This window comes from Schistocerca serialis, chromosome 5 (assembly GCF_023864345.2).
Source record: "Schistocerca serialis cubense isolate TAMUIC-IGC-003099 chromosome 5, iqSchSeri2.2, whole genome shotgun sequence".
Classification (NCBI taxonomy): Eukaryota; Metazoa; Arthropoda; class Insecta; order Orthoptera; family Acrididae; genus Schistocerca; species Schistocerca serialis.
This window is the reverse complement of record NC_064642.1, coordinates 325433142-325458298: the sequence shown is the minus strand read 5'-3', so window position 1 is coordinate 325458298 and position 25157 is coordinate 325433142. Positions and strand designations below refer to the sequence as shown.

Below are 25157 nucleotides of genomic sequence, written 5' to 3'. Positions count from 1 at the left end.
TGACTGGTAGTTGAATATTAAAGATATTTCAGAAAGAAAAGTTCAAAATATAGCGGAATATCACGATACACGAACTTATCTCTCCATTTTCATGAGACATTATGATTAATTATTCGATTTTTCGATACCTATGTTAATTTAAGAAATAGTTGATAGCATACGACTGAGCAATTAAATTGGGATTTGTTGTCTGGTACCTATCAACTGCAGTAACATTCATTTCTAAATTTCATGATCAGGGTACACTGAACAGTAATATTTCCCGCAAAAAAGAGTCAATTTCTTCGTCTGGTTAGCCTGGGATGACATGCACAGCACAGCAGTGCATTTTGACCAGAAATTCAATAATCGGATGCAGCAGCCTACTGTTTACGTGAGGGAGTTTGAATATACTGTCATTGGTATAGCCAATCCACTAGCTCAAAATTCCTTAGATTTTTTTTCAGTTTTATCTACGATTTAAGCACGTTGATACACAATATATGACAGTACCCAAGAGACCCCTGGGACAAATCATGATCTAATCTCATGGTCGCCCTCTACGTTTCTCGGGAGCTGCATGTAGTAAATTCAAGGACATGTAATGTGATCACGCGTCGAAATATGACCATCTCCCTTCCGCTATCGATGCCTATAGGCCAATTATATGAAATAAAACTGGTGGCGGCATAACATACACCCATCGACAGTGGATGGTATATGAGCTGACATTCAAGACCATCCTCTCCAACTGATCTAGCATAATAGGATGACTAGGCCAGTTGTGTGAGTCTGAGAGGTCTGTGCACCATACGGAGAGGATCATCATGAAGTGCCAGCAGCACAGTTATCCCACTTAAGAATGGTGGGAAATATTACCACAGTGTATGATTTAAGACACTGATATTACAGTGTGTGAACGGGAACTTCGAAGTAGTTCAGCTGATTTACCATAATTTAATGATATCATAGCGTCTTCTCCAAGCACTCCAAAGTATGACCATCTCCCACTGCTATTTACAAATTTATGGTAATTGATGACTCATTTTCTCCAAATACCAAATGTAAAGATGCAAATAAATGCAGAACCGCACAATTATCGCACTGCCCACAGTGTGTAATTTAAAGAAGCACATCAATATCCCATGGTTTAGAAGCAATGCAATGCATTATTTACACAAACAAATACGCCCTTGAGGTATACCAAGATTACAAGGAACTTGTCCACTTGTAATATCTCTATTCGCCCGCCTTAAGGGAGCGTGACACTGTGAGATTGCAGTAGACTTGTGCATAATGGCGGAAAAATCCAAATAGGACCGTTCCTATAGACAAGTACTTTACAGTCAGGAAACACACAAGACATCGCAAAATTGCACTTTAAATAATTTTCACCACTTGTGCTGTTAGCGCCTTTACTGGTACAGGATAGGAATGTTACAGGAATGCAGTTTATTTAAAAGAAGTAAAAAAATCTTGACTCAAGTGCTCCATAAGTGTACGAGACTTTAACCATGTCCGTCTATGCTACGATGGTCCGCCTCACCACACCGCTGTCTAACATCAGGCCACCGCTATCGCTGCCGCCTCTAGCATGTTCTCACAACAGCTACAGCATCGCATCGCATCTGATGAAGAGAGAGCTGCTCGCACTGGTGGCAGTCAATAGCTGAAAAGCCACACACCTGATATACAACGCTGCTGAAGAAAGCTCTGTCACACCTGCCACTCCGGCCGCTGTGGCCCAATGGTTCTAGGCGCTTCAGTCCGGAACCGCGCTGGTACTACGGCAGCCTCGGGCATGGATGTGTGTAATGTTATTCACAATATACATAAATGACCTTGTGGATAACATCGGAAGTTCACTGAGGCTTTTTACGGATGATGCTGTGGTACATCGAGAAGTTGTAACAATGGAAAATTGTACTGAAATGCAGGAGGATCTGCAACGAATTGACGCATGGTGCAGGGAATGGTAATTGAATCCCAATGAAGACAAGTGTAATGTGCTGCGAATACATAAAAAGAAAGATCTTTAATATTTAGCTACAATATAGCAGGTCGGCAACTGGAAGCAGTTCATTCCATAAATTATCTGGGAGTAGGCATTAGGAGTGATTTAAAATGGAATGATCATATAAAGCTGATCGTCAGTAAAGCAGATGCCAGACTGAGATTCACTGGAAGAATTCAAAGTAAATGCAATTCGAAAACAAAGGAAGTATGTTACAGTACACTCGTTCGCCCACTGCTCGAATATTGCTCCCCAGTGTGGGATCTGTACCAGATAGGGTTGATAGAAGAGAGAGAGAAGGTCCAACGGAGAGCAGCGCGCTTCGTTACAGGATCATTTAGTAATCGCGAAAGCGTTACGGAGATGATAGGTAAACTCCAGCGGAAGACTTTGCAGGAGAGACGCTCAGTAGCTCGGTACGGGCTTTTGTTGAAGTTTCGAGAACGTATCTTCAACGAGGAGTCAAGCAGTATATTGCTCCCTCCTACATATATCTCGTGAAGAGACCATGAGGATAAAATCACACAGAGGCATACCGACAATCTTTCTTTCCAAGAACAATACGAGACTGGAACAGAAGGGAGCACCGATAGAGGTACTCAAAGTACCCTCCGCCACACACCGTCAGGTGGCTTGCGGAGTATGGATGTAGATGTAGATGTACATGATGTCCTTAGGTTAGTTAGGTTTAAGTAGTTCTAACCTCAGATGTTAAGTCCCTTAGTGCTTAGAGCCATTTGAACTATTTTGAAGCACCTTGCTACGAAGCATCTCAAGTCGCTCGCCAGCAAGCCGCAACTGGCAGGAAGGGCGGCAGTGATCAGATGCTGCCTTCCATGTCAGAGAAAATGGGGCCAGCCGCGACAAGGACTGCAGCTTGATGACACACCACGTAACCTGTCTTAACAAGCTCTAATATATTTTTACTGCGTGTCTCTCTAATTCTCTGAGAATACTGTCAACATTCCGCATACTAGCGACGTTTTCCTCTACAATAATTTGTTTTCGTCGACTTCACTAAAAGAAACTCATCGCACTGTACACATTGTACTGTACGGAAATGATGTATGAGACAGAAAATCAGTTTGTCTTTAAACATAATTCTCACTATGCACTGATCCGTTTTAGCAAACAGACAAATGAGCTTAGGAAAAATGGTTCAAATGGTTCTGAGCGCTATGGGACTTAACATCAGAGGCCACCAATCCCCTAGAACTTTGAGCTACTTAAACCTAACTAACCTAAGCACATCACACACATCCATGTCCGAGGCAGGATTCGAACCTGCGACCGTAGCAGTCACGCGGTTCCGGACTGACGCGCCTAGAACCGCACGGTCACCACGGCCGGCCGAGCTTAGGAATTGGCAATGCATATGAAAACTATTAGATAAAAATTTAACTCTCATCCGACAGTTCCTTTGCTATTTTTCTAAGCTCATTCCCCAGCTACGAAATTAGTGGCTTCCAATGATTTCCGAACGGCAGCGACAATCATACAATTTTATGTTTTGTTTACATATACCATGCTAAACCATAATCATTATACCTAATGTATCACTGACTACGTGCCACATTCATTCTGCAAGACATGTCCTCACACTGGTTGCTACGATGTGTCGCGACATGTTGTTACCAGCAGTAGTTCGCTATGAAGAAACCCGAAAGCAGAAATAAATAATACTGCGACTTCTTGTGTGAGTTATTTGCATTTCTCATTTTTCATGCAAGTGGATGGCGTGGACCATAGTGAAACTTCCTTTACACACAGTTCTCGGCGAGTTGGGCAAAGGCGGTTTCCAGCTGGGAGTGAACAAAATTTGATGCACACTTATTTTTGTAGGAAGGGGAGGGCTTACAGTTCCAGTTACATGGTGTTACTCGCCAATCGTTTTGAGTGTGCTTGCTTTCTGATAATTTTTCACAAGCTGCTGGGTTTCTGCTTAACCAGAGAAATTAATTTAGAAAATTGCCTCACATTGAGAGGTTTTTCAAACTGTCTTACATACTTAGTTACTTTAACTGGTGTGGTAACACTGCTTTTTCGATTGTTCTTGTCCTCTTTGGATTAAAGTGACTATTCCCATTTTACTGTCACTGACAAAATGGTTCAAATGGCTCTGAGCACTATGAGACTTAACTGCTGTGGTCATCAGTCCCCTAGAACTTAGAACTACTTAAACCTAACTAACCTAAGGACATCACACACATCCATGCCCGAGGCAGGATTCGAACCTGCGACCGCAGCGGTCCCGCGGTTCCAGACTGTAGCGCCTAGACCCGCTCGGCCACACCGGCCGGCGTTTATTTAAGTCGAGTGAGAGAAGAGGAAGTTAGTCACTCATACAATGTCGATTGATAAGGACATAAATTTCAGGGAGGGATCAAAAAAGTGATGAAGAATGTAGGTCACCCTCTCATCTATGACAGTCTCGTTGAAAATAAAAGACAAATCAACTAATATCCAAGACTGATACGTTTATGGGCAGCATATGACACCCATCTATTGCAGGAATCTAAAAATAAATCCTTTAATGTGGACAAACTAAAGTCTATATGATTCATTGCATCTGTCTTTAAGAATTATGGAATAATATTATTTGTGGGAAAAGCTGCAGTTTAAGGTACTTCCGTTCTCAAGACCCACGCTATTACAAAAGTGACCAGTCCATCAACCATGCCAAAACACCAATATTAGTATATTGTGTAGCCTCCACGGGCAGAAATACAGACTCTGACTGTTGCATCCAGACGATCGTACAGATGGTGAATCCCGTCCGGGGAAACGTTATGCCACGCCTGCTCTACGTATTCACGTAGTTCTCCAAGAGTTGCTGGTTCGCGAGTTGCACGAGGCACTGCTCGTCCCATCATATACCACACATGCTCGATTGGAGATAAGAACGAAGATCTGTTGGCCCGAGAAGTTGCCGTAGGCCTTGCAGAGAACGTTGAGTTTTGTGGGCCGTGTACGGGCGAGCATTATCTTGTTAACACATCACCTTCCTGTTGCAAGAACAGCAAAAGAACAGGTCTAAGAACATTCTGTAAGTTTCGAGCGCTGGTTAGCATCCCTTCTAGAAACACCAAGGATGAACAAATGTTGTGGCTTACCGCACCCCAGACCACAAGGCCCAGTGTATTTTGGGAGAATACATTCTACGAGACAGGATTCACGAAGTCTATACTTGCGTGCAGGCATAATCTGAAGACCTTGGCGCGCCATTTCAAGGGATCCTGTGGCGTTAGCAATCGAGCCGTGCACATCGATGCTGTGGCGTGAGTGCAAGACGAGCAAGAGGTGTGCGTGCCTGTAATCCCACTGCTAATAATAGTTCGTGTTGATGCGTCGGGGCTCACAAACCCTCTTATCCATACTAAGGTAGCTGTAAGACATGCCACTGCTGCTCTTACAATACGTCAACCCTAGCGGGCGTCCGCGCTGCCTGGACATCCAGCGCGTGGCGCAGGAATATGTTTAATAAGTCACTTCTTCTCATGCAACGCTCGATAACTGTGCAAATGGTTGATTTATGTAGACCCTGTTACAGTTCCTCGATCACATAAATGGAGTCTGTTCCGACGTTAAATTTACTATCGAGATGGCGAAGGATGGGAAGCTACCGATCTTGCATTTTTTAGTTGAGCAGATGGCAAGAGGCTGGTTTTCTCATTCAGTATACAGGAAACCAACGCAGGCTGTTTGATACTTGGATACCAGAAGATTTCACGGTCCTGCACACAATGAAGCAGTCCTGAACACGTTAGTACACAGAGAAAATATTATTTGTGGTGACGTTCAGCATTTGAGACGTGTGTTCATAGTGAGCTTTTACAATAAGGGGAGAAATGAAAACGCTTCCAGATGACCGAAACGAAGGATGCCTTGAGATTCAGAAGAAGAAGCCATGCCAGATGCTTTCTTTCCATACTGTGAGACAACGAACAGCAAGTTAAGGCGTGTGCTGAGGAAACATGGACTGAGACTAGTGTTCGGCCACACCTCTAAGATATGAGATACACTGCACCTTGTTAAAAGAGATATAGCTCTCCACATACCCAGTGTGTATGGTGTCCCCCGTGAATGCCACAGCGTCTATATAGGTCAGTCAGTTTGCAGAGTTGCGGGGTGTTGTAATGAGCAAGAGTGACATATTAAACAAAGCGAGTTCAACCAGTCGGCCATAGCTGAGCACTGGCTGGAAAACGGCCGTAAAATACAATCTGAAGAGATGAGAGTCTTGGCTCATGCGTAACATATTGGGATTCTATTATGAAGGAGGTGGCAAAGATTACAAGAAAACAGCAACAATTTTAACATTAACCATGTATGCACACTTAATAAGGTATGGGTGCAGGCTTTGGATACCGAAAGAAAACAATGACGGATGCTTGACGCTTCTAGGTTAGCGGGATTGGCAGTTTCAAATGTGGCGACGGCCCCTCACGCTGTATGGCACCACTGGTTCCGCAGGAGACTCGAGCTGCTGCGAGCTGCACAACCCGCCTGCTGCACAAGTGTCACATTGACTCCTCTCTCATTGGTGTCAGATGCAGCAGTCGAGTCCCTGTGAGAATCATGCCAACCCCGGTATTCAGTACCTGTTTACTCCTGACAACTAATCAAAAACTAGAATGTTTTATTTGAAATGACGTAACTTCTAACAGAAAATTTTTGTTAGTGGTATTTGTTTTTACGTAGTCTTCTTATGAAAACTTTTATTTATTTGCCAAGATCGTTATTTTAACACATAAGTGGCTTACTGGTTTTGGCAATATAAATAGAGTGAGAGCGCACTGATGTTAAGATGTGGATTCAGTATATTTTACATATGTTTAGAGTTTGATGCTTCTTTTAATAAAAAATTTATACATGAATTGTATTTCATATTGCTTCCTACATTGCATGGTGGCTTGTACGACTTAATCTTTTAATATTGCATGTATTGATATAGTGTCAACGTTACAACAAGAAGTTTTGTTAGTGACTTATTCCTAGGTCATGGGCCACCAATTTGTGAAATTTTCCTCTTGTGATTACCTGATGCGCACTATTTAGGTGTTAAAGTACCTTAGTATATTCTAGTGTAATACAAACATGGGCCCCTATTACATTATTTCTAATCGGCATCATCATTGCTGTCCACCATCTGGTGGCATCTCCCAGCACAGAGCATTTTCATTCTACTCTAAGTCTAGTCGTTAGTTGCTCTATCGTAACCAACATGGCAATAAACCATGAAACGTCGTTATGCGGCATGTATGTGTTTTGTTCATTCCATACAAATTCTAAGTTGTACATACATTATGGCAACACATCTGGCACATTATCGTAAGGCCTCAACGTTCTTACGGCATGTCTTCATTTAATTTTACGTATCAGTTTACTTATTGTATTTTGACTTTGGATTGCAGCCGTACACATTAAAAAAATTACAGCACATTGCATGTTGCTCTCATGACAGTAGTTCAAAGCATTTCATGACGTGATTACCGCTTCTCATCTTATGGACATTGCTGAAACTAGTAACCCACTTTTGTTCTAACAGAGCGATCTTGGCAAATAAATAAAAGTATTCATAAGAAGGCAACAGTATAAATTTATAGATCTCCTCCTGGAAAACCTGATCATGACAGTTAACTACTATATTGTATATATGTCGAAAGCAGTGAATTTTACACCAGTGATAATGCCAGAAAGGAAACCTAAAAAATGGCTAAAATGATAATTGACTTAAATGTAGGAAAAATGTGTGTACCCATTACAACCTAGCCAGTTATGTGGATGGCAACATATTTTTGTATGAATTATTTTGAATCTATTAACATCAGTTGTGGTATTTTAATCTACGAAACCTTTTTCTTTGCTTTATAATCTAGCACCTTATTGGCTGATCTGTAACTTCAACACATATTTTCAGGCCTTACAGATACGATTTATTTCTCCACAGATCAGTAATGACCACAGAGGAAAGCGAAAACAATCCAATTATCAGCATTAAGCTTCGTTATTCACTCATTTACCATATTTTCCACGTCTTTCTGTATTTTGTCATGATTTCCATGTTATTCCTGTGTTCCATATTCTTACATTTTCTCAATTTTTTTCCATACTTGTGTATAGATGTGCTCTTACTGCTTACCCTGACATCCAACAGTGATTCAGAGTCCTACAGCAAGCTACAGAATCTTTAAAATGTATGCAAGATCAATTCTTCCTATTGTCATATGTGCACCCAGTGCCAACTATCAAACCCAACCCTTACATACACTGAAACACACATCGGCTGTTGTAGAGGTAGTGGCGACGTTAGATATCTTAAATGCAGCTTTATGCCTTCTGATTCTTATAAAATCTTGCTCCATGAACATCTAAAAACGATGACATTAATTTGTACTTTCTTGATTGTTCATACACAGAATACAGTCCTGCTGTGGTTGTCAAGGTACTGCATATACTGTAAAAATAGAAGATGTGAGTCAGACATGAAAATAATGTTTATAACACTGATCAACTGCAGCTATCAAAATTCCTTAAATAGACTAAAGTTCTAGAATGTATGTAACAGATGGAAATAGTGTTCTAGGAACTGGTTTTATCCTATTGTAAACACCTAGCACAACTGCCCTAATTTGTGTGCGTGTGTGTCAATTTCTCATGGGCCACACGTCCAACTACTGACCTAACGCTAATGGATCCACTTCAGAACACTATTTCCGGCGTAACGTAGGTGGATCCATCTCTTGACGCTATCCCCAGGTGCATTACGTGTCGATCGACCTCCGAACCTCAGTCCAAATCTAGCCTGTATAGTGAAAACCACCATAGTAAACTAATCCACCCACACACAAATCAGTCCTGTTGTGATAAGTGTTTACAACAGGATAGAGTGAGTTCCTCGAATATTACTTCCATCTCTTACGTATGTCCTGCGACGTAAGAGTAAATAAGAAATATTGACAGCTGGAGCTTATCAGTATTCAAAACATTATTTCCTTCTGTTGAATTCGCCTTCATCTTTAGAGTGCATATGAGGCGTTGGGAGGCATAGCTGTTCTGTATTCTGTGTTGTAACATACAAAAAGATAGGAATTGAGTCATCGCTATTAGGTTTTCTTGGAACAGGATTTTGTAAAAATCATGAGGCGTAAAGCTGTATTTAAGATATCTAAAGTTAGTATTCCACCTCCACCACAGGCCACGTGGGTCTTATTGCACATGAGAACTGACTTTGGTACTTCGTGTTGTATGTTGATGGAAGATTTCTGTGAGTGGATATTTGAAAGAAGAGGAAAAAAATGATATTGAAGAAGCGTTGTAGATTTTCTGGCTTCCTAAGAAATCCAAATCACTGTTAGACGCTCCGTAAAAAGTAAGAACACTACTACTCTTGCACATTTACATATAGAGCATGGAAAAAATGTGGAAAATATTGTTAATGAACGAATAACTAAACTTGATGCTCATACCGATATTTTAGTCGTTTTCTTCTTTGGCCACTGTCCTCCTGTGCTGAGATAAATCGCACCCATGAGGCCTATAAAAGGGATTGCTGACGTTATAGCTCAGTTGGTAAGGCGTTACATCATAAAGTAGAGAAACCGGCTAGCTCCGTTAGAATATCTAAAACTGACGGTAATGGACTAAAACGAATTCATATAACTAAATGTTTCCATCCACCGAACAAGCTAGGTTGTAATAACCACATATATTTTGTCTACATTCATTATCATGAATTCCATCAGCAACTAATTCTACTGTTCAGCACTTCACTGATTTTAAGACAATTATCGACATTGCAACATTTTTCCCGTTTTTCTTTCCAGCAGTATAAGTGTTGGAAATATAACTGCTTTTGACGTACAGGTTATGGGGAAAATTATGGCAACACAGCCGGGCCAGTGGGCTCCACTGCTGTACTCCACCATGAAGCACTTGTGCAATGTCTTCAATACGTTTCAAGTGTAAGTCATGGTCATATCAACGTACTGTGTAGTCGTGAGTGCATTATGTTGGAGTTCAGTGTATTCGGACGTGGGTAAATTGCTGGACTTCGTATTGTGTGTGCTTCCACAAGCGAGGTAGACGAAGTATTAGGTGAATTGAATATTTACACAGCATAAATGGAAAATGGAAAAACATCATCTACTAAGTCACACATCGGACGAAATAGTGTGTTGTGTGATCATGAGAGATGGTCACTGTAGAGCATTGCTGCGGAAAATAAAAGTACGACACCTGGAGAAGTCAATAAAGAGCTGGCTGCAATACGAACTCGCAGACCCAGTCAGCACCGAAACAACATGAAGGACGCACCATAAACAAGGAATTACACGGCGACCTGGAATTCCAAAACCATTCATCACTGATGGAAATGGAAGTAACAGACAAATGTGGTGACGAAGCTGTAAAACCTGGACAATGTAAATGTCGTGTTACTAGGGCCTCCCTTCGGGTAGACCGTGCGCCGCATGCAAGTCTTTCGATTTGACACCACTTCGGCGACTTGCGTGTCGTTGGGGATGAAATGATGATGATTACGACAATACAACATCGAGTCCCTGAGGGGAGAAAATCTCCGACCAGCCGGGAATCGAACCCGGGCAATTAGGATTGACATTCTGTCGCGTTGACCACTCAACTAGCCGGGGCGGACACCTGGACTAACAGCAGATAAAATTCTTTTGGTCGGATGCTTCTTGTTTCACGCTGTTTCCACCTTCTGGAGAAGTTCAGGTTCCAAGAATGAAGCGTGGCAGGTGTTCAGTGATGATGTGGGCAATCATATCGTGGTATTCCATGGTCCCCGCTGTTACTCTCCAAGGTAGTAATACTGCGAAGGATTATGTGACCATTTTGGCTAATTAGGTCCATCCCATGGTACAATGTTTGTTCTCCAATGCTGCGTTGCAAGACGACAGGGCTCCTGCTCATAAGCTCGCATCACACAGCACAGGTTTTGCGAGCACGAGGATGAATCGTTGTGGCTCCTCTGACCACCACAGTCAGCAGATATCAATATTATTGAGAGTTTGTGGTCTACTTTGGAGAGAAGGGTGCATGATCGCTATCAACCACCACCACTGTTACCTGAACTTGCCATAATATTGTAGGGAGAATGATACAAGAACTTATTAAAAACTATACAGGACTTGTATTTATCCGTTTTGAGATGACTGGAAGCTGTTTTGAATGCTAACGGCTTCTGTACACTATATTAGGCGTGGCGATGTGTTGTTCTCTTGTGTTTCTATATTTTTTACAGCCCCTGCTTATATATTCACTTATTTCGACATAAAATAGACTCACTTTGGAGCAGAGCGATCGCACTTTAGTGTATTCCAATAAAAATTATAGTTTCATTGCTATTTACCATATGCACATTAGTTTACTTGAGCTTCAAACATGTGCCGCATACGAAATAAGCTGGTGTTTCCGGCATATCATACCGTTTACATTGCTTGAGAGACATACATTAACAGATTTTGAAGACAGTTCTTCGGAGATGGCCAACGATGCGGGGATGGTTCCCGTGCATTCCACATGAATACGACCATAGCAAATCGCTCGTAACTGAGTGTCAGGCACTTTCGAATAATGTGAAATTATTCATTTTTTGTCGTACAAAGTACTATGCAAATACATAGTGACTTTGAAAAAGAAAATCCTTCTCGTCCACTTCTAACTTCGAGGAGAGTTTCAGTTTATTGTCCACTACAAGAATTTTCGATTACGACCAGAAAGCTCAGATTATGCTTCATAGACCAACAAAGTGGTTTCTTGACCAAATTCGTGACGAAATGATGTCAGTGACAGTAAAATGGAAACAGTCACTGAAATCCAAGGGAGACAAAAAGTATCCAGAAGACAATGCTAACGTGCCAGTTAGTGCCATTAGGTGGGCAACACAAATTCAGGATCCCTTCAGTGTTATGTGGCATTCTAAGTGAATTCCTCCAGTACTGCAAAAATATAGCAGGTTACGAGAAATTACGAGAAAGTATGAGCACACGACGTGACTGGTAATTACTTACAAAGGAATGTGTGAAACGCAATTGTTTCTCTCAGTTGGGAACAACTCTTGCCCATCTCGTCAATAATTGACTGCAACGAGTGCTTCACAACGTTCCGTCACACTTAAGTGCATAGGAAATGGTAGATGTAAAACGACTGTTATAAGGAGTCACAGTATTACTGAATGACCGTTCAAATGGTTCAAATGGCTCTAAGCACTATGGGACATCTGAGGTCATCGGTCCCCTAGACTTAGACCTACCTAAGCCTAACTAACCTAAGGACATCACACACATTCATGCCCGAGGCAGGATTCGAACCTGCAACCGTAGCAGCAGGGCGGTTCCGGACTGAAGCACCTAGAACCGCTCAGCCACAGCGGCCAACCTGAATGACAGTAAAAATTTTGTTGTGTATTCTGGCTTTCGTCTTTTTTCATAGAGAATTATAATAGGTTACAAGTGTTGGCAATAAATGACAAGAACGAACTTCCTTATGGACGCTGCAAATTTCCTGGAAATTTATTTTCTATTAGAAATTTCTGTTTTTGCTTTTCATATCTTTTATGAAAGTGTTAAGAAATGCACTGGCATTATTTCGATTTATTTGCAATGTAAGTATCGAAAAAAATTTAAAATAAGAAATTCTTTGCTCATAGAAACACGATCCACTGAGCCACGCAACTAAAAATTATGAAGGTCGCAAATTTTTACAATTTCTTGCCATTTTTGGTTTCGACCCGCAACACCATCGGCCCCATCCCTTTAATCCTCGCCTGTACTTCTTCTATTTTCAGGAAAGGAAACAACGTCATTATTCACAGCGAAAGTATAGGCATGAAGTACAGATGCAGCGTGTGTCTGCACTAAAGAGGAAGGCGCAAATAGTTCCCGTCTCGCCGCACCTCTTGTCAGGCAGCCCATTTTAGGGGCAGAGCTATTCTTTGGAACCCACTCTAGCGCCGGCTAACGAAAGTTCGCGCATATTAATATCTCATAGCAAACAATTGTGCTGAAATAATTAATTAAAAGTAAAAGGATAAGAAAACCACGGAATAAAATCTGTTTGCAAGACTGTTGCACCGAAGGGATCGAAGGGATCAAGAGGAATCTGTAATAATAGCGTCGGGTTTTACCAGCAATGTAATAGAAATAGCTGCTGTGACGTCTCCCATAGCACTCTTAATGTTACCGCCCTTGCTTTTAATGTCACTGAAGGTTGTATTGACTTTTGTGTAAGCTCAGTCCTTCCGAACATTATTTCTTTTTCGATTTCTTCACATTTTTCATGCAACCCTTTCATCTTAGCTTCCCTCCACTTCCTGTTTATTTCATTCCTAACTGATATGTATTTCTGTCTGCAGCTCGTGATCGTGCGGTAGCGTTCTCGCTTCCTGCGCCCGGGTTCCCGGGTTCGATTCCCGGCGGGGTCAGGGATTTTCTCTGCTTCATGATGACTGGGTGTTGTGTGCTGTCCTTAGGTTAGTTAGGTTTAAGTAGTTCTAAGTTCTAGGGGACTGATGGCCATAGATGTTAAGTCCCATAGTGCTCAGAGCCATTTGAACCATTGTTTGTATTTCTGTATTCCTGAATTTCCCTAAACATTTTCGTCCTTCCTTCTTTCATCGATCAACCGTAGTAGCCTAAAATATATTCTTTTGTTACCCATGGTTTCTTCGCAGTTACCTTCTTTGTACCGACGGTTTCCTTTCCAACTTCTTGAACGCTCTTTTTAGAGATGTCCATTCCTCGTCAATGGTACTGCCTACTGAGCTATTAGTTATTGATCTAGCTATAGTCTTAAAGATGTGCTTCATTTCGTAATATCCCACTTCTTTCCGTATTGATTATTTCTGACTAATCTCTCAAACTTCAGTCTAGTCTTCATCACTGCTACATTGTGATCTGAGTCTATATCGGCATCTGGGTACGCATTACAATCCAGTATCTGATTTCTGAATCACTGTCTGACTGTGATGAAATCTAACTGAAATCTTCCTGTATCACCCAGCGTTTTCTGGGTATACCTTCTCCTCTTGTAATTCATAACCAGAGCATTCGCTATTACTAGCTGAAATTTAGTACAGAACTCAATTAGTCTCTCTCCTCTTTCATTTCTTCTCCCTGGCCCATATTGTCCTACAACCTTTTCTTTTACTATTTCCCCTTTAACTGCATTCCAATTTCCCACCTTGTATACCAGAGCAAAATATGTAGCCGCACTAAGCACCAAAGGCGTCACATCCCGTTATCACGGTCAACGGAGTTGCTGTCCAATGATGTCCTCAGAGAACGGTTCAACCATCCTAGGGATGGGGGACTGGCGGTGCGAAGGGGAGGGGGGACGGGGTAGTTAGGGGTTGCCAGCTGGGTCTAAGTCAACAACTTAGTCCTGTTGCGCATCACACTGCGAACTGAAAAATGTGTGGAAATCGACGCTCCACGGTCAGGGATCTTTTAATTGAAGCACTTCATGCCATTTCCTGGGACCTTTCCTGTCGATCCTTAGCGGAAATATGTCTGTAATATTTTCCTCCGACACTCAAGAAAATTGGACGATTTCAACGCTAGGTGGCACTGTTTTGACCTCCGTCACTGATGGGTCAAAAGAAGGGGCTGAATTTTGAGTAAGAGAGGTGTGACGACCTACCCATTATGTAACACGATAACGGTCGGGAAGAATTGTGGTAAAATTTGGTGCCAGTGTGATACCATAAACCCGCCTTACACCTCACATGAACTTCTGAGCTGTGGCGTTGATTTTATTATGTGTCGACACGCTTTTTCATCATTACAGAGGAAGGTTGAGCAGCGCAGTGGGAGAAAATTACGGGGTTTCAAAAGGTGACCCTCTACTGTGTTGCTCAGTGCATTTGCAAGCGTGTATTGTATTCTGTGTTTGAACTATATAGCCAAATATTATTTTACTATACTAGCTCTGATTCGTTTCCGACGGATTTCTTTTTTTCTGTTTTTTGTTTGTGTAGTATGTCGAAATATCCAGTCCCGTAGTGCAGTCTTTCTTCGAGGCTGGTTTCGTTCTCTTTCTGATAAATATTCCTTTATAATAATCTGCGAGGGAACATCGTAGTTGTAATTCAATTTCTTATTTAAAATGTAAAAATTCCCATTCGTTTAGTGTTCAAAATATAACCAAAAATGGCACTATACGCCGCTATGTTTCTGCATTTTGCGTAGAAGTATTGATTTAGACTATGTCACTCACATCGTCATATAAACAATGTACTAGTACATTATTTAAATTAAAAAAATTTAAAAAACCTTGGCACTGAATTCGTTATTCGCATTCTACCGTGTGTAAGACTGTTACAGATACAATTAGTTATTGTAAGTTCACATGAAGTGTAAATTTATGTAAATCAGTGACAAAAAGGCAACTCAGGGTAAAAAATATAACTACTGAATTTTCTAGCAAATTAGCAAGCAAACGAAAATGCATATTTGCTCAAACTCCGCTGTTTTCATTTCCGAAAGGTACTCTTCTGACTTGTTTGTTTTGCTTCATGTCTAAACTAATTTACATTTTTAAGGAAGTCAGTCTTCTCTTACACCACTTACGCAACTATCATCCTGCCTCCCTTTCCTAACAGGTACCGTAAGGCCACCACTTTGGCTCGAACTCTGCCAGATACTTTACTAAATGGTCTTGAGTAATCCAAGGTTCATCCAAACAGAATATAGGTCGCATTTTGTCTCAAGTACGCAGCGAATTCATCGTTCGCAAAACTTTAATTCCGGAGGGCACTACGTCATTATCATGAAGTAATACTTGTATATCATTCTGACGCTCGTATTTAAATCGTGTATCGCTTAATATGTTATAGCAGAGTTTTTCAATCAACATTTTCTCCATTTCTCTGACGTTGGGTACTCGCCATTACCTCCATCGGTAATGCTGGAATTCACATTTAGCCTTAGTTACAGCTTCCACTCTTCCACTCTCGCAGGCATATGTTCAATCAGCTGCTGGAGGGTTTCTTGGGAAATGGCAGCCCTTTCTTCACGGAGTGCTGCGCTGAGGAGAGGTATCGATGTCGGTCGGTGAGGCCTGGCACGAAGTCGGCGTTCCAAAACATCCAAGAGCTGTTCTATAGGATTCAGGCCAGGACTCTGTGCAGGCTAGTCCATTACAGGGATGTTATTGTCATGTAACCACTCCGCCACAGGTAGTGTATTATAAACAGGTGCTCTACCATGTTGAAAAGTGCAGGTGCCATCTCCGAATTGCTCCTCAACAGTGGGAAGCAAGAAGGTCCTTGAAACATCAATGTAGGCCTGTGCTGTGACAGTGCCACGCAAAACAAGGCATGCAAGCCCCTTCATGAAAAAGACGACCACACCATAACACCACCGCCTCCGAATTTCACTGTTGGCGCTACGTACTCTGGCAGATGAAGTTCTCCGGGCATTCGCTATGCCCCCACCTTGCATCGGACCAACACATTGTGTATCGTGATTCGTCATTCCACACAACGTTTTTACACTGTTATATCGTCCAGTGTTTACGCTCCTTATATCATGTGTGGCTTATGAACAGCAGCCCGACCATGAAATACAAGTTTTCTCAACTCCCGCCTAACTGTCTTAGTACTTGCAGTGGATCCAGATGCAGTTTGGAATTTCTGTGTGATGGTCTGGTTAGATGTCTACCTATTAGACATTACGACCCTCTTCAATTGTCGGCGGTCTCTGCCAGTCAACAGACGAGGTCGGCCCGTACGCTTTTGTGCTGCACTTGTCCCTCCACGTTTCCACTTCACTATGACATCGGAAACAGTGGACCTAGGGATGTTTATGAGCGTGGAAATCTCGCTTTCAGACGTATGACTCAGGTGACACCCAGTCACCTGACCACGTTCGAAGTCCGAGAGTTCCGCGGAGCGCCCCATTCTGCTCTGTAACTATGTCTAATGACTACTGAGTTTACTGGTATGGAGTACCTGGCAGTAAGTGGCAGCACAATGCACCTGATATAAAAAAAAGTATGTTTTTGGGGGTATCCGTATACTTTTCATCACATACTGTAGATGCCAACAGTCCATTATCGTTGTCTACAAGGTGTTTAAAATATTTGTACACATAGTGGATTACTTATTTGCTTTGTTTTCGAAACTCAGCAGCCTTTATCAGTCGCATTTAACCTGCTATGAAGGTGCGTATTATTCAAGTTGTTTAGAAATCTGACCGACATGGCACAGGGAAAATCTCTTTTCCTTCCCACTTTTCCATTTTCAACTTACACAAACTCATTCACTCAGTAAATATATTTTACAAATAATACTACAAGATACAGTTTTTTTATCCCCACTTAAACTGCCAGAACTAATAACTTACTAAACAGTGCAAAACAAGCCTGTGCGAAAAATCTACGCACCGTTCTACAACTGACGCTCTACCAGCACTCGAACTAGGCAACTACGGACACTCAGCGTTGCCATTTTCGAATGTTATAGACAGAGTGCTTCGCGACACTAGGCACAAGTGCTGCATCAGCGCGCTTGCAGGCATTCACCATCACGCCTGGCCAGTAGTTTATTACATCAAATAGCAAAATAGATAATTAGTATCTCCAATTTATTCAAACAAGAGATACGCAAATCACTACGAATAGCTTCCAATGAATACCGTAGTGAGATATGAATTCTCATAACATACCACGTAACAAGACGCGATGCTTGAACTCGCACATTTGCTACAGAAGTACTGTCAAGAAATTTCTGAAAAGAAGAAACTTTCAGGCAGGTGAAGACCTTCGGTTAGTCTCGAAATCAGATCAGTGTCTCCTGCAGAAAAATGTTTTACCGGCAGAAATACCCAGTCGATTTGATTTCGTAGCTTCAAGAGTTAAAATATCATTGTGCAGTTGTACAAAAACATAATGGTAACAAACTACACCTAAGTTATTGATTATGGCATAATACAACTCACAGTTGATGCCGATCTTCTTGGCAATCAGGTCAGCGAGGTCCTTGCAGTACCCCTCGAAGCGGTCGTTGCCGGAGAGAACCTCTCCAGCCTCTGGCTTCCGAAGGATTATGTATGGTTCCTCCTGCCAACAAAACAAATGGGACGACGTGGTGGTAATGAATTAAGAGGAAAAAATTGCCAAAATTCTAACACTACCCAGATTTCCAAAGTACGCTAGAGGGTTCCTCAGTACTACTCTTTATCAACAATATTTTCTTTACTGTATTTAGTAACTCCATGAAACCTGCAGGGCTGTCCATAAATCCAGTAAGAGGGGGTGTAGATCTCTTCTGAACAGCACATTGCCTTCCGCAGTGGCCGAGCGGTTCTAGCGACTTCAGTCTGGAACCGCGCGCCCACTACGGACCCAGGTTCTAAATCTGCCTTTGGCATGGATGTGTGTGATGTCCTTAGGTTAGTTACGTTTAAGTAGTTCTAAGTTCTAGGGGATTGGTGGCCTCTGATGTTAAGTCCCATAGTGCACAGAGCCATTTGAACCATTTGAACAACACATTGCACGGCATCCCAGATAGGATCCAAAAAAAAGGTTGAAATGTGTGTGAAATCATATGGGACTTAACTGCTAAGGTCATCAGTCCCTAAGCTTACACACGACTGAACCTAAGTTATCCTAAGGACTAACACACACACCCAATACCGAGGGAGGACTCGATCCTACGCCGGGACCAGCCGCACAGTCCATGACTGCAGTGCCACATAGGATCAATTACGTTCACTTCAGGGGCGTTTGGTGGCCAGCGGAAGTGTTTAAACTAAGATTAGTGTTCCTCCTGGAGCTACTCTGCAGCAATTCTGGCCGTCAGGGGTGTCGCAGTGTCCTACTGGAACTGCCCAAGGGCGTAGGAAAGCACAATAGACATGAATGGATGCAGGTGATCACACAGGATGCTTAAAAACGTGTCACCTATAGAGTCGTACCTAGACGTATCACTCCAACTGCACACGCCCCGTACGTGTCACCTATAGAGCCATACCTAGACGTATCAAGAGTCCCATATCATTCTAACTGCACACACCCCACAGCCTCCACCAGTTTGAACAGTACCCTGCTGACATGCAGCGTCTATCAAGGGTACACGAGTGGACCGTCAGCTCTGAAAGCCAACATCGATTATGTTTCGTTGAATGGTTCGCGCGCTGACACTTGTTGATAGCCCAGCACTGAAATCTGCAGCAATTTGCAGAATGCTTGCGCTTCTGCCACGTTAAACTATTCTCTCCTGTCGTCGTTGGTCCCGTCCTTGCAGAATCTTTTTCCGGCCGCTGCGATGTCGGTGATCTGATGTTTAACCATGTTCCTGACATTCACGGAAAACTCATGAAATGGTCGTTCAGGAAAATACCCACTTCATCGCTACCTCGGAGATGCTGTGTCCCATTGATCGTGCGCCGAGTACAACACCACGCTTAAACTCATTTGAATCTTGATAACCTGCCCTTGTATCAGCAGTAACCGATCGAACAACTGCGTCAGACACTTTATGTCTTATATAGGCGTTGCCGACCGCAGCGCCGTATTCTGCCTCTATTTGAATATCTGTAATTGAATACGCATACTTATACCATTATCTTCGGCGCTTCAGCGTATTACGATGAGGATGAATACGCGCTACAACCGAACAGCGACCTCCTTACAATAATTGGGAAGATCAACTGACTTTCGTGCCAGCGTAAGAAAAGAGGTTATTGACACTCAAGTAGCAGGAAACACCTTCACTACGCAGAATGCCATTACACTGAGTGCGCGTGGCTAATGTGACACAGGAGACGGAAACCGAAATGTTGTCTTCTGCAGATATAAATGAAAACTCAAAGATGTCGCATTACATTCCAAGGGTTTATAAGAAAGGTACGTCACTTTCAGTTTCACAATGGCCGTAAGCTATTCCGTCAAAAATTTTGGGTACCTTTGTCATATGATTATCCCATAGGCCCCAAAATTATTTCTTAAGAAAAAACGCTAGTTTATTAATGATAGAGTACAGAAGGCACTGCTGACTTGAAAAACCTAACGTAATCCTCAGAATGAAAGGCGGAATAAATGCAGAAACCCTGCAGAGGGATTTCTGTCATATGTGACAAAATCTGATCATTAAGTTCTAAAAAGTAAATCAAGATAATTATTATTATTGTAGACAGTTTATTGTTACTCTCTAATAACAAATCACACCGCAGACTTTTCATTAATTGAAATTTCAACTTGGACCAAAGAAAAGTTCAACCTCTAAGTTCCTGGAATGAAATAAATGCTACGGAAAAGAAGGAATTTTTGCGAAATTCGGTAAGCTACAGGCCATTATACTCCAGAGAGTATTTCAAGAGAAGAGCATAAATAGTGAATTTAACATTACTTCTTTCATAATTATAGCATTTAATGAGCGGTGTGTGTCTAAAACTTCACCTCTGCAGCTCAGTGATCAGCGTGTGTGGATGCTATGGGGGGGTGCCTGTGTTCGATTTCCAGTGCTGCCAACTTACAGGCATCTGTTCTTTATGGGGGGTCTGGAACGGTTTGCACTTAGCCTCGTGACGCCAGTCGAGGAACAACACTATGTCATCAAAAGTTTCCAGACTCTCCTCACAACATACGTCTTTCATATTAGGTGCAATGTGTTGCCATCTATTGGCAGGTACTCCACATCAGCGACCTCAGAAGTCATTAGACATTGTGGGAGAGCAGAATGGGGAGCTCCCTGAACTCACAAACTTCGAACGCGGTCAGGTTATTGGGTCTAACTTATGTCATACGTCTGTATGCGTGATTTCCACACTCCTAAACATCTCTAGATAATGAAATAAATAAGGATTAAAAGCTACACTACGCGCTCAAAATATCCAGACACCCACAAAAACATACGTTTCTCGTATTAGATGCATTGTGCTGCCACCTACTGCCAGGTACTCCATATCAGCGACCTCAATAGTCATTAGACATGATGAGAGAGCAGAAAGGAGCGCTTCGCGGAACTCACGGACTTCGAACGTGGTCAGGTGATTGGGTGTCACTTGTGTCATACGCGAGAATTCCACACTGCTAAACATTTCTAGGTCCACTGTTTCCTATGTGATAGTGAAGTGGAAACGTAAAGGGAAACGTGTAACACAAAAGCGTACAGGCCAATCTCGTCTGTTGAATGACAGAGACCGCCGACAATTGAAGAGGGTCGTAATGTGTAACAGGCAGAAATCTATCCAGACCGTCACACAGGAATTCCAAATTGCATCGGGATACACTGCAAGCACTATGAAAGATAGGCGGGGGGGGGGGGGGGAGGGGGGGGTGAGAAAACTTGGATTTCTTGGATTTCATTGTCGAGTGGCTGCTCATAAACCACACATGACGCCGGTAAATGCCCACGACATCTCGCTTGGTATAAGGAGCGTAAACGTTTGACGATTGAACAGTGTAAAAACGGTGTGTGGAATGACAAATCACGGTACACAATGTGGCGATCCGATGGCAGGTGTGAGTATGGCGAATGCCCGGTGAACGTCATCTGCCAACATATGTAGTGCCAACAGTAAAATTCGGACGCGGTGGTGTTAAGGTGTGGTCGCGTTTTCCATGGAGGGGGCTTGCAGCACTTGTTGTTTTGCGTGGTACTATCACAGCACAGGCCTACATTGATGTTTTAAGGACCTTCTTGCCTCCCACTGTTGAAGAGCAATTAGGGGGTGGTGATTACATCTTCCAATACGATCGAGCACCTGTTCATAACACACGGCCTGTGGCGGATTCTTTACACGACCATAACATTCCCGTAATGGACTAGCCTGCACAGAGTCATTACCAACTTTGTGGTGTTTTGGAACGCCGACTTCGTGACAGGCCTCACCGACCGACATCGATACGTCTCCTCAGTGCAGCACTTCATGAAGAATGGGCTTCCGTTCCCCAAGAAAACCTCCAGCATCTGATTGAACGTATGCCTGGGAGAGTGGAAGTTATACGAGTAGTCAAGGCTTCCGTATTGAATTCCCGCCTTACCGATGGAGGGCGCCACTTACTTGTAAGTCATTTTCAGCCAGGTGTCCGGATACTTTTGATCACATAGTGTAAGTGAGTGAGTAGTGTTGGCTCCAAGGCCAAGAAAGAATCATGTTAAGCTGGCACCAGATTTTCCAAGAATATTGATCTTTTTCGGAGTTCTTGATAGGTCTGCTACAGTTCTAGAGTTCACTGTGCTAAATTTGATGCCGGCCGCTGTGGCCGAGCGGTTATAGGAGCTTCAGTCCGGAACCGCGCGACTGCTACGGTTGCAGGTGCGAATCCTCCCTCGGGCATGGATGTTTGTGATGTCCTTAGGTTAGTTGTGCTTGAGTAGTTCAAATTTCTAGGGAATTGATGATATGTTAAGTCCCATAGTGCTCAGAGCCATTTTGACCATTTAAACTAAATTTGAACAGTTATGCAGAATTTCGAGAAGAGGACACTACTGATCAGGAAAATTTTAATGTCGTAAAAAAATTATTTGCCAATTTGCGAAAGTAAAGTTGTGATCACAATTCTGCCTTTTAGCTGCCTACGGCAGATAGATAAAGAGTTCTAGTAGAAAACCATAATGACATTTTCTGTGCAGGTAACACTTTATGAGATAATTGAAATAATGGAGAACCCATTTTCACTACGTAAATATACGAAATCGTACTAGAGTTCAGTTCACAGTTTCGGTCACAGTACTGGACAGAATCCCAAGAGTTTTATCGAGAAATCTAAGATAATTTCTTGTGACGTTAATCGTGTATAAATGCAATAACGGGGGACCCATTTCAGTAACATATAGCTTTTCGATTGAAACGCATTCGAATTCCCCAAAGCTGAGCTTCGCTGCTCTAGTTGTGATCGGCGCACACATCGTGTGGACTGTCCTTACGTATCCGACAGCTGACAACCTTACGAATCTAATGGCAACTACCATGTTTTCATCTACTTATTGCGTTATATTACAATTACTTTAATTTAATCAGTATCGGATTTGAAGATAGCTGTCTTTATAATGCTCTTTCGTGATCTCCTGTTACTTCCGTGTTCATTACGTACTCTGGTTATTCAGTATTCAGCAATACATACGCTATTTTTTCCACAGAGGTGTTCAGAGGCGTCATACAATTGAAGAACCTTTTGTAGCTGCGGACGTCCATTGTCGAGGATGGAAACAGTTATAGAGGTAGGATCTTGTTGGCTTAAGAGGAGCTAAAAGAATAACTGACACTCGCAATTAAATTAATTAATTTACATTGGTACAAAAGACACACGATTACTGGAGCACCAGTCATCAATAGTGGGAAATCATATCTTCGATGAGAGGGCGAGTGCTGTCGTAGATCCCGCTTACAGTGCTACAGCTGCCGGAGTTTGTTGTTTGGTGAAGATAATTCTGGGCCGGGTTTTTGGATGCGTTTTAGCTGCCTCCGGCAGATAAATAAAATCGGCAACGCGATTTCTTCCCACAGCGTTTCCATGGTACTTCACATCCTTAAACATCGTTCTCAAGTACCAGGACGGTCCAACCCCAAACTGGATAGTCACTCACGTAAGATTACATAGTGTTCCGTTGTTTATTTTAAGTTAGCCATTGAATTTAAAATTGCGGCTGAGGTAGAATGTTCAGCATTTATAATAATAGTGGTAATAAGAATTCGCATTTCGCTTTTCAAACATGGCTATAAGACGACCAAGGTCTGAAACCAATTAGACGTTATTTGTTAAACCAAATAATATCATGGGCTTCTAGTAAAAGAAAGGACAAACATTTGGATCAATTGTATTGAAAGTTTATTATCTAATAGGAAGTTACTAGCTAGTAAGAGATGAAGGATGTACTAGGGTATGAGTTACGGAAAGAGAATGTGATAAGGAAAAAGGAAGAAACCAGAAAAAGACAAATTATATTTTGATAAACTAAAAGGCATACTTCTTTCTGATGGGGAAGATATTGTTGTACTTTGTCTCCATACGTTTGGACGCCATTTGGTAATAACGATATTGATGTTCGATGAGATTTCGGGATTGCAGCCGAATCATGTTGACTTCTTGCCACGATATTTTGGCTGGCAATCGTCCAACCATCTTCAGGTGAGTGTCCGTCACTGGAGAGTTTCCGTCACTTTATTGAGTTTCGATTCCCCCCCCCCTCTCCCCCCGAAGGGGGGCGGGCTGGCAGCAGCATAGTACGTCGCTCTTCAGCCTACAGAATTAGTTTTAAAACGATGGAGATAATAAATAATAAAACTTGGCGATAAAATCGGTGACTTAAATGATAAAATGGCGGAAAATTGTGGAACTTAAAAGAGCCCTCTGGAGCTACTGTCCTATCTGTAGAGCGGAGGCGCATGCGTAAAGGTGAAAACTACATGTCCGTCCCAAGGACTTCGGATTCTAAGGAAACATCAAGTTAAAATAATTTTCCGGCCACCGGCGAAGATTAGTGCTCTTCTCGGTTCAGTAAAGGACGATCTGGGTCTGCGGAAGGCCGGGATCTATAAAATTACTTGCCAGTATGGCAAATCTTACATCGGTCAGACGACACGCACAGTACATGAAAGGTCCGTTGAACACGATCGCCACACTCGCCTTTCGCAGCCCAGTAAGTCGGCCGTAACTGAGCACTTTATTACCACAGGACACGCTATGATTTTTCTGCCACGGAAGCCTTGGCCCCAGCGAAAATTTTCTGGGATTCAGTAATTAAAGAATCTGTGGAGATACGCCTAGCGCCAAATCTTACAAATCGTGATGGCGGTTTTCAACTAGACAAGGCTTGCGACCCGGTGATCTCTCTAATTTCCTCTGAGAGAAAACAGTTTATTCATAATTACACGTCTGGCGACAACTGACGTCTGTTGTTGTTAGCGTCGCGGGAGCGCATTCCGACAGAGGGCGGACATGTAGTTTTCACCTTTACTCATGCGCCTGCGCTCCGTAGATAGAACAGTCTCCAGAGGGCGCGGATGTCGATAGAGGACGCTCCTGAGACGGAGGCCAATGCGCATGCGTTTTCGCGCCAATTTTTTGCTATAAAGTTGACTCCGGGAACTTGCCGTCTGTAGTGACGGACACTCACCTGAAGATGGCTGGACGATTGCCAGCCGAAATATCGTGGCAAGAAGTCAACATGATCGGGCTGCAACCCTGAAATCTC

General features: G+C 42.5%; 1 protein-coding gene across 1 annotated transcript in view; it reads right to left on the bottom strand.

Annotated features, from left to right (window-relative positions):
- The window catches only part of LOC126480895 (glutamate receptor 1-like), a 1132174-nt gene that overhangs the window by 160279 nt on the left and 946738 nt on the right, over positions 1 to 25157 (bottom strand). The window contains exon 11 of the mRNA XM_050104292.1: positions 17956 to 18076. Within this exon, the coding sequence (XP_049960249.1) occupies positions 17956 to 18076 (121 nt within the window). The remainder of the gene's footprint in view (positions 1 to 17955; positions 18077 to 25157) is intronic.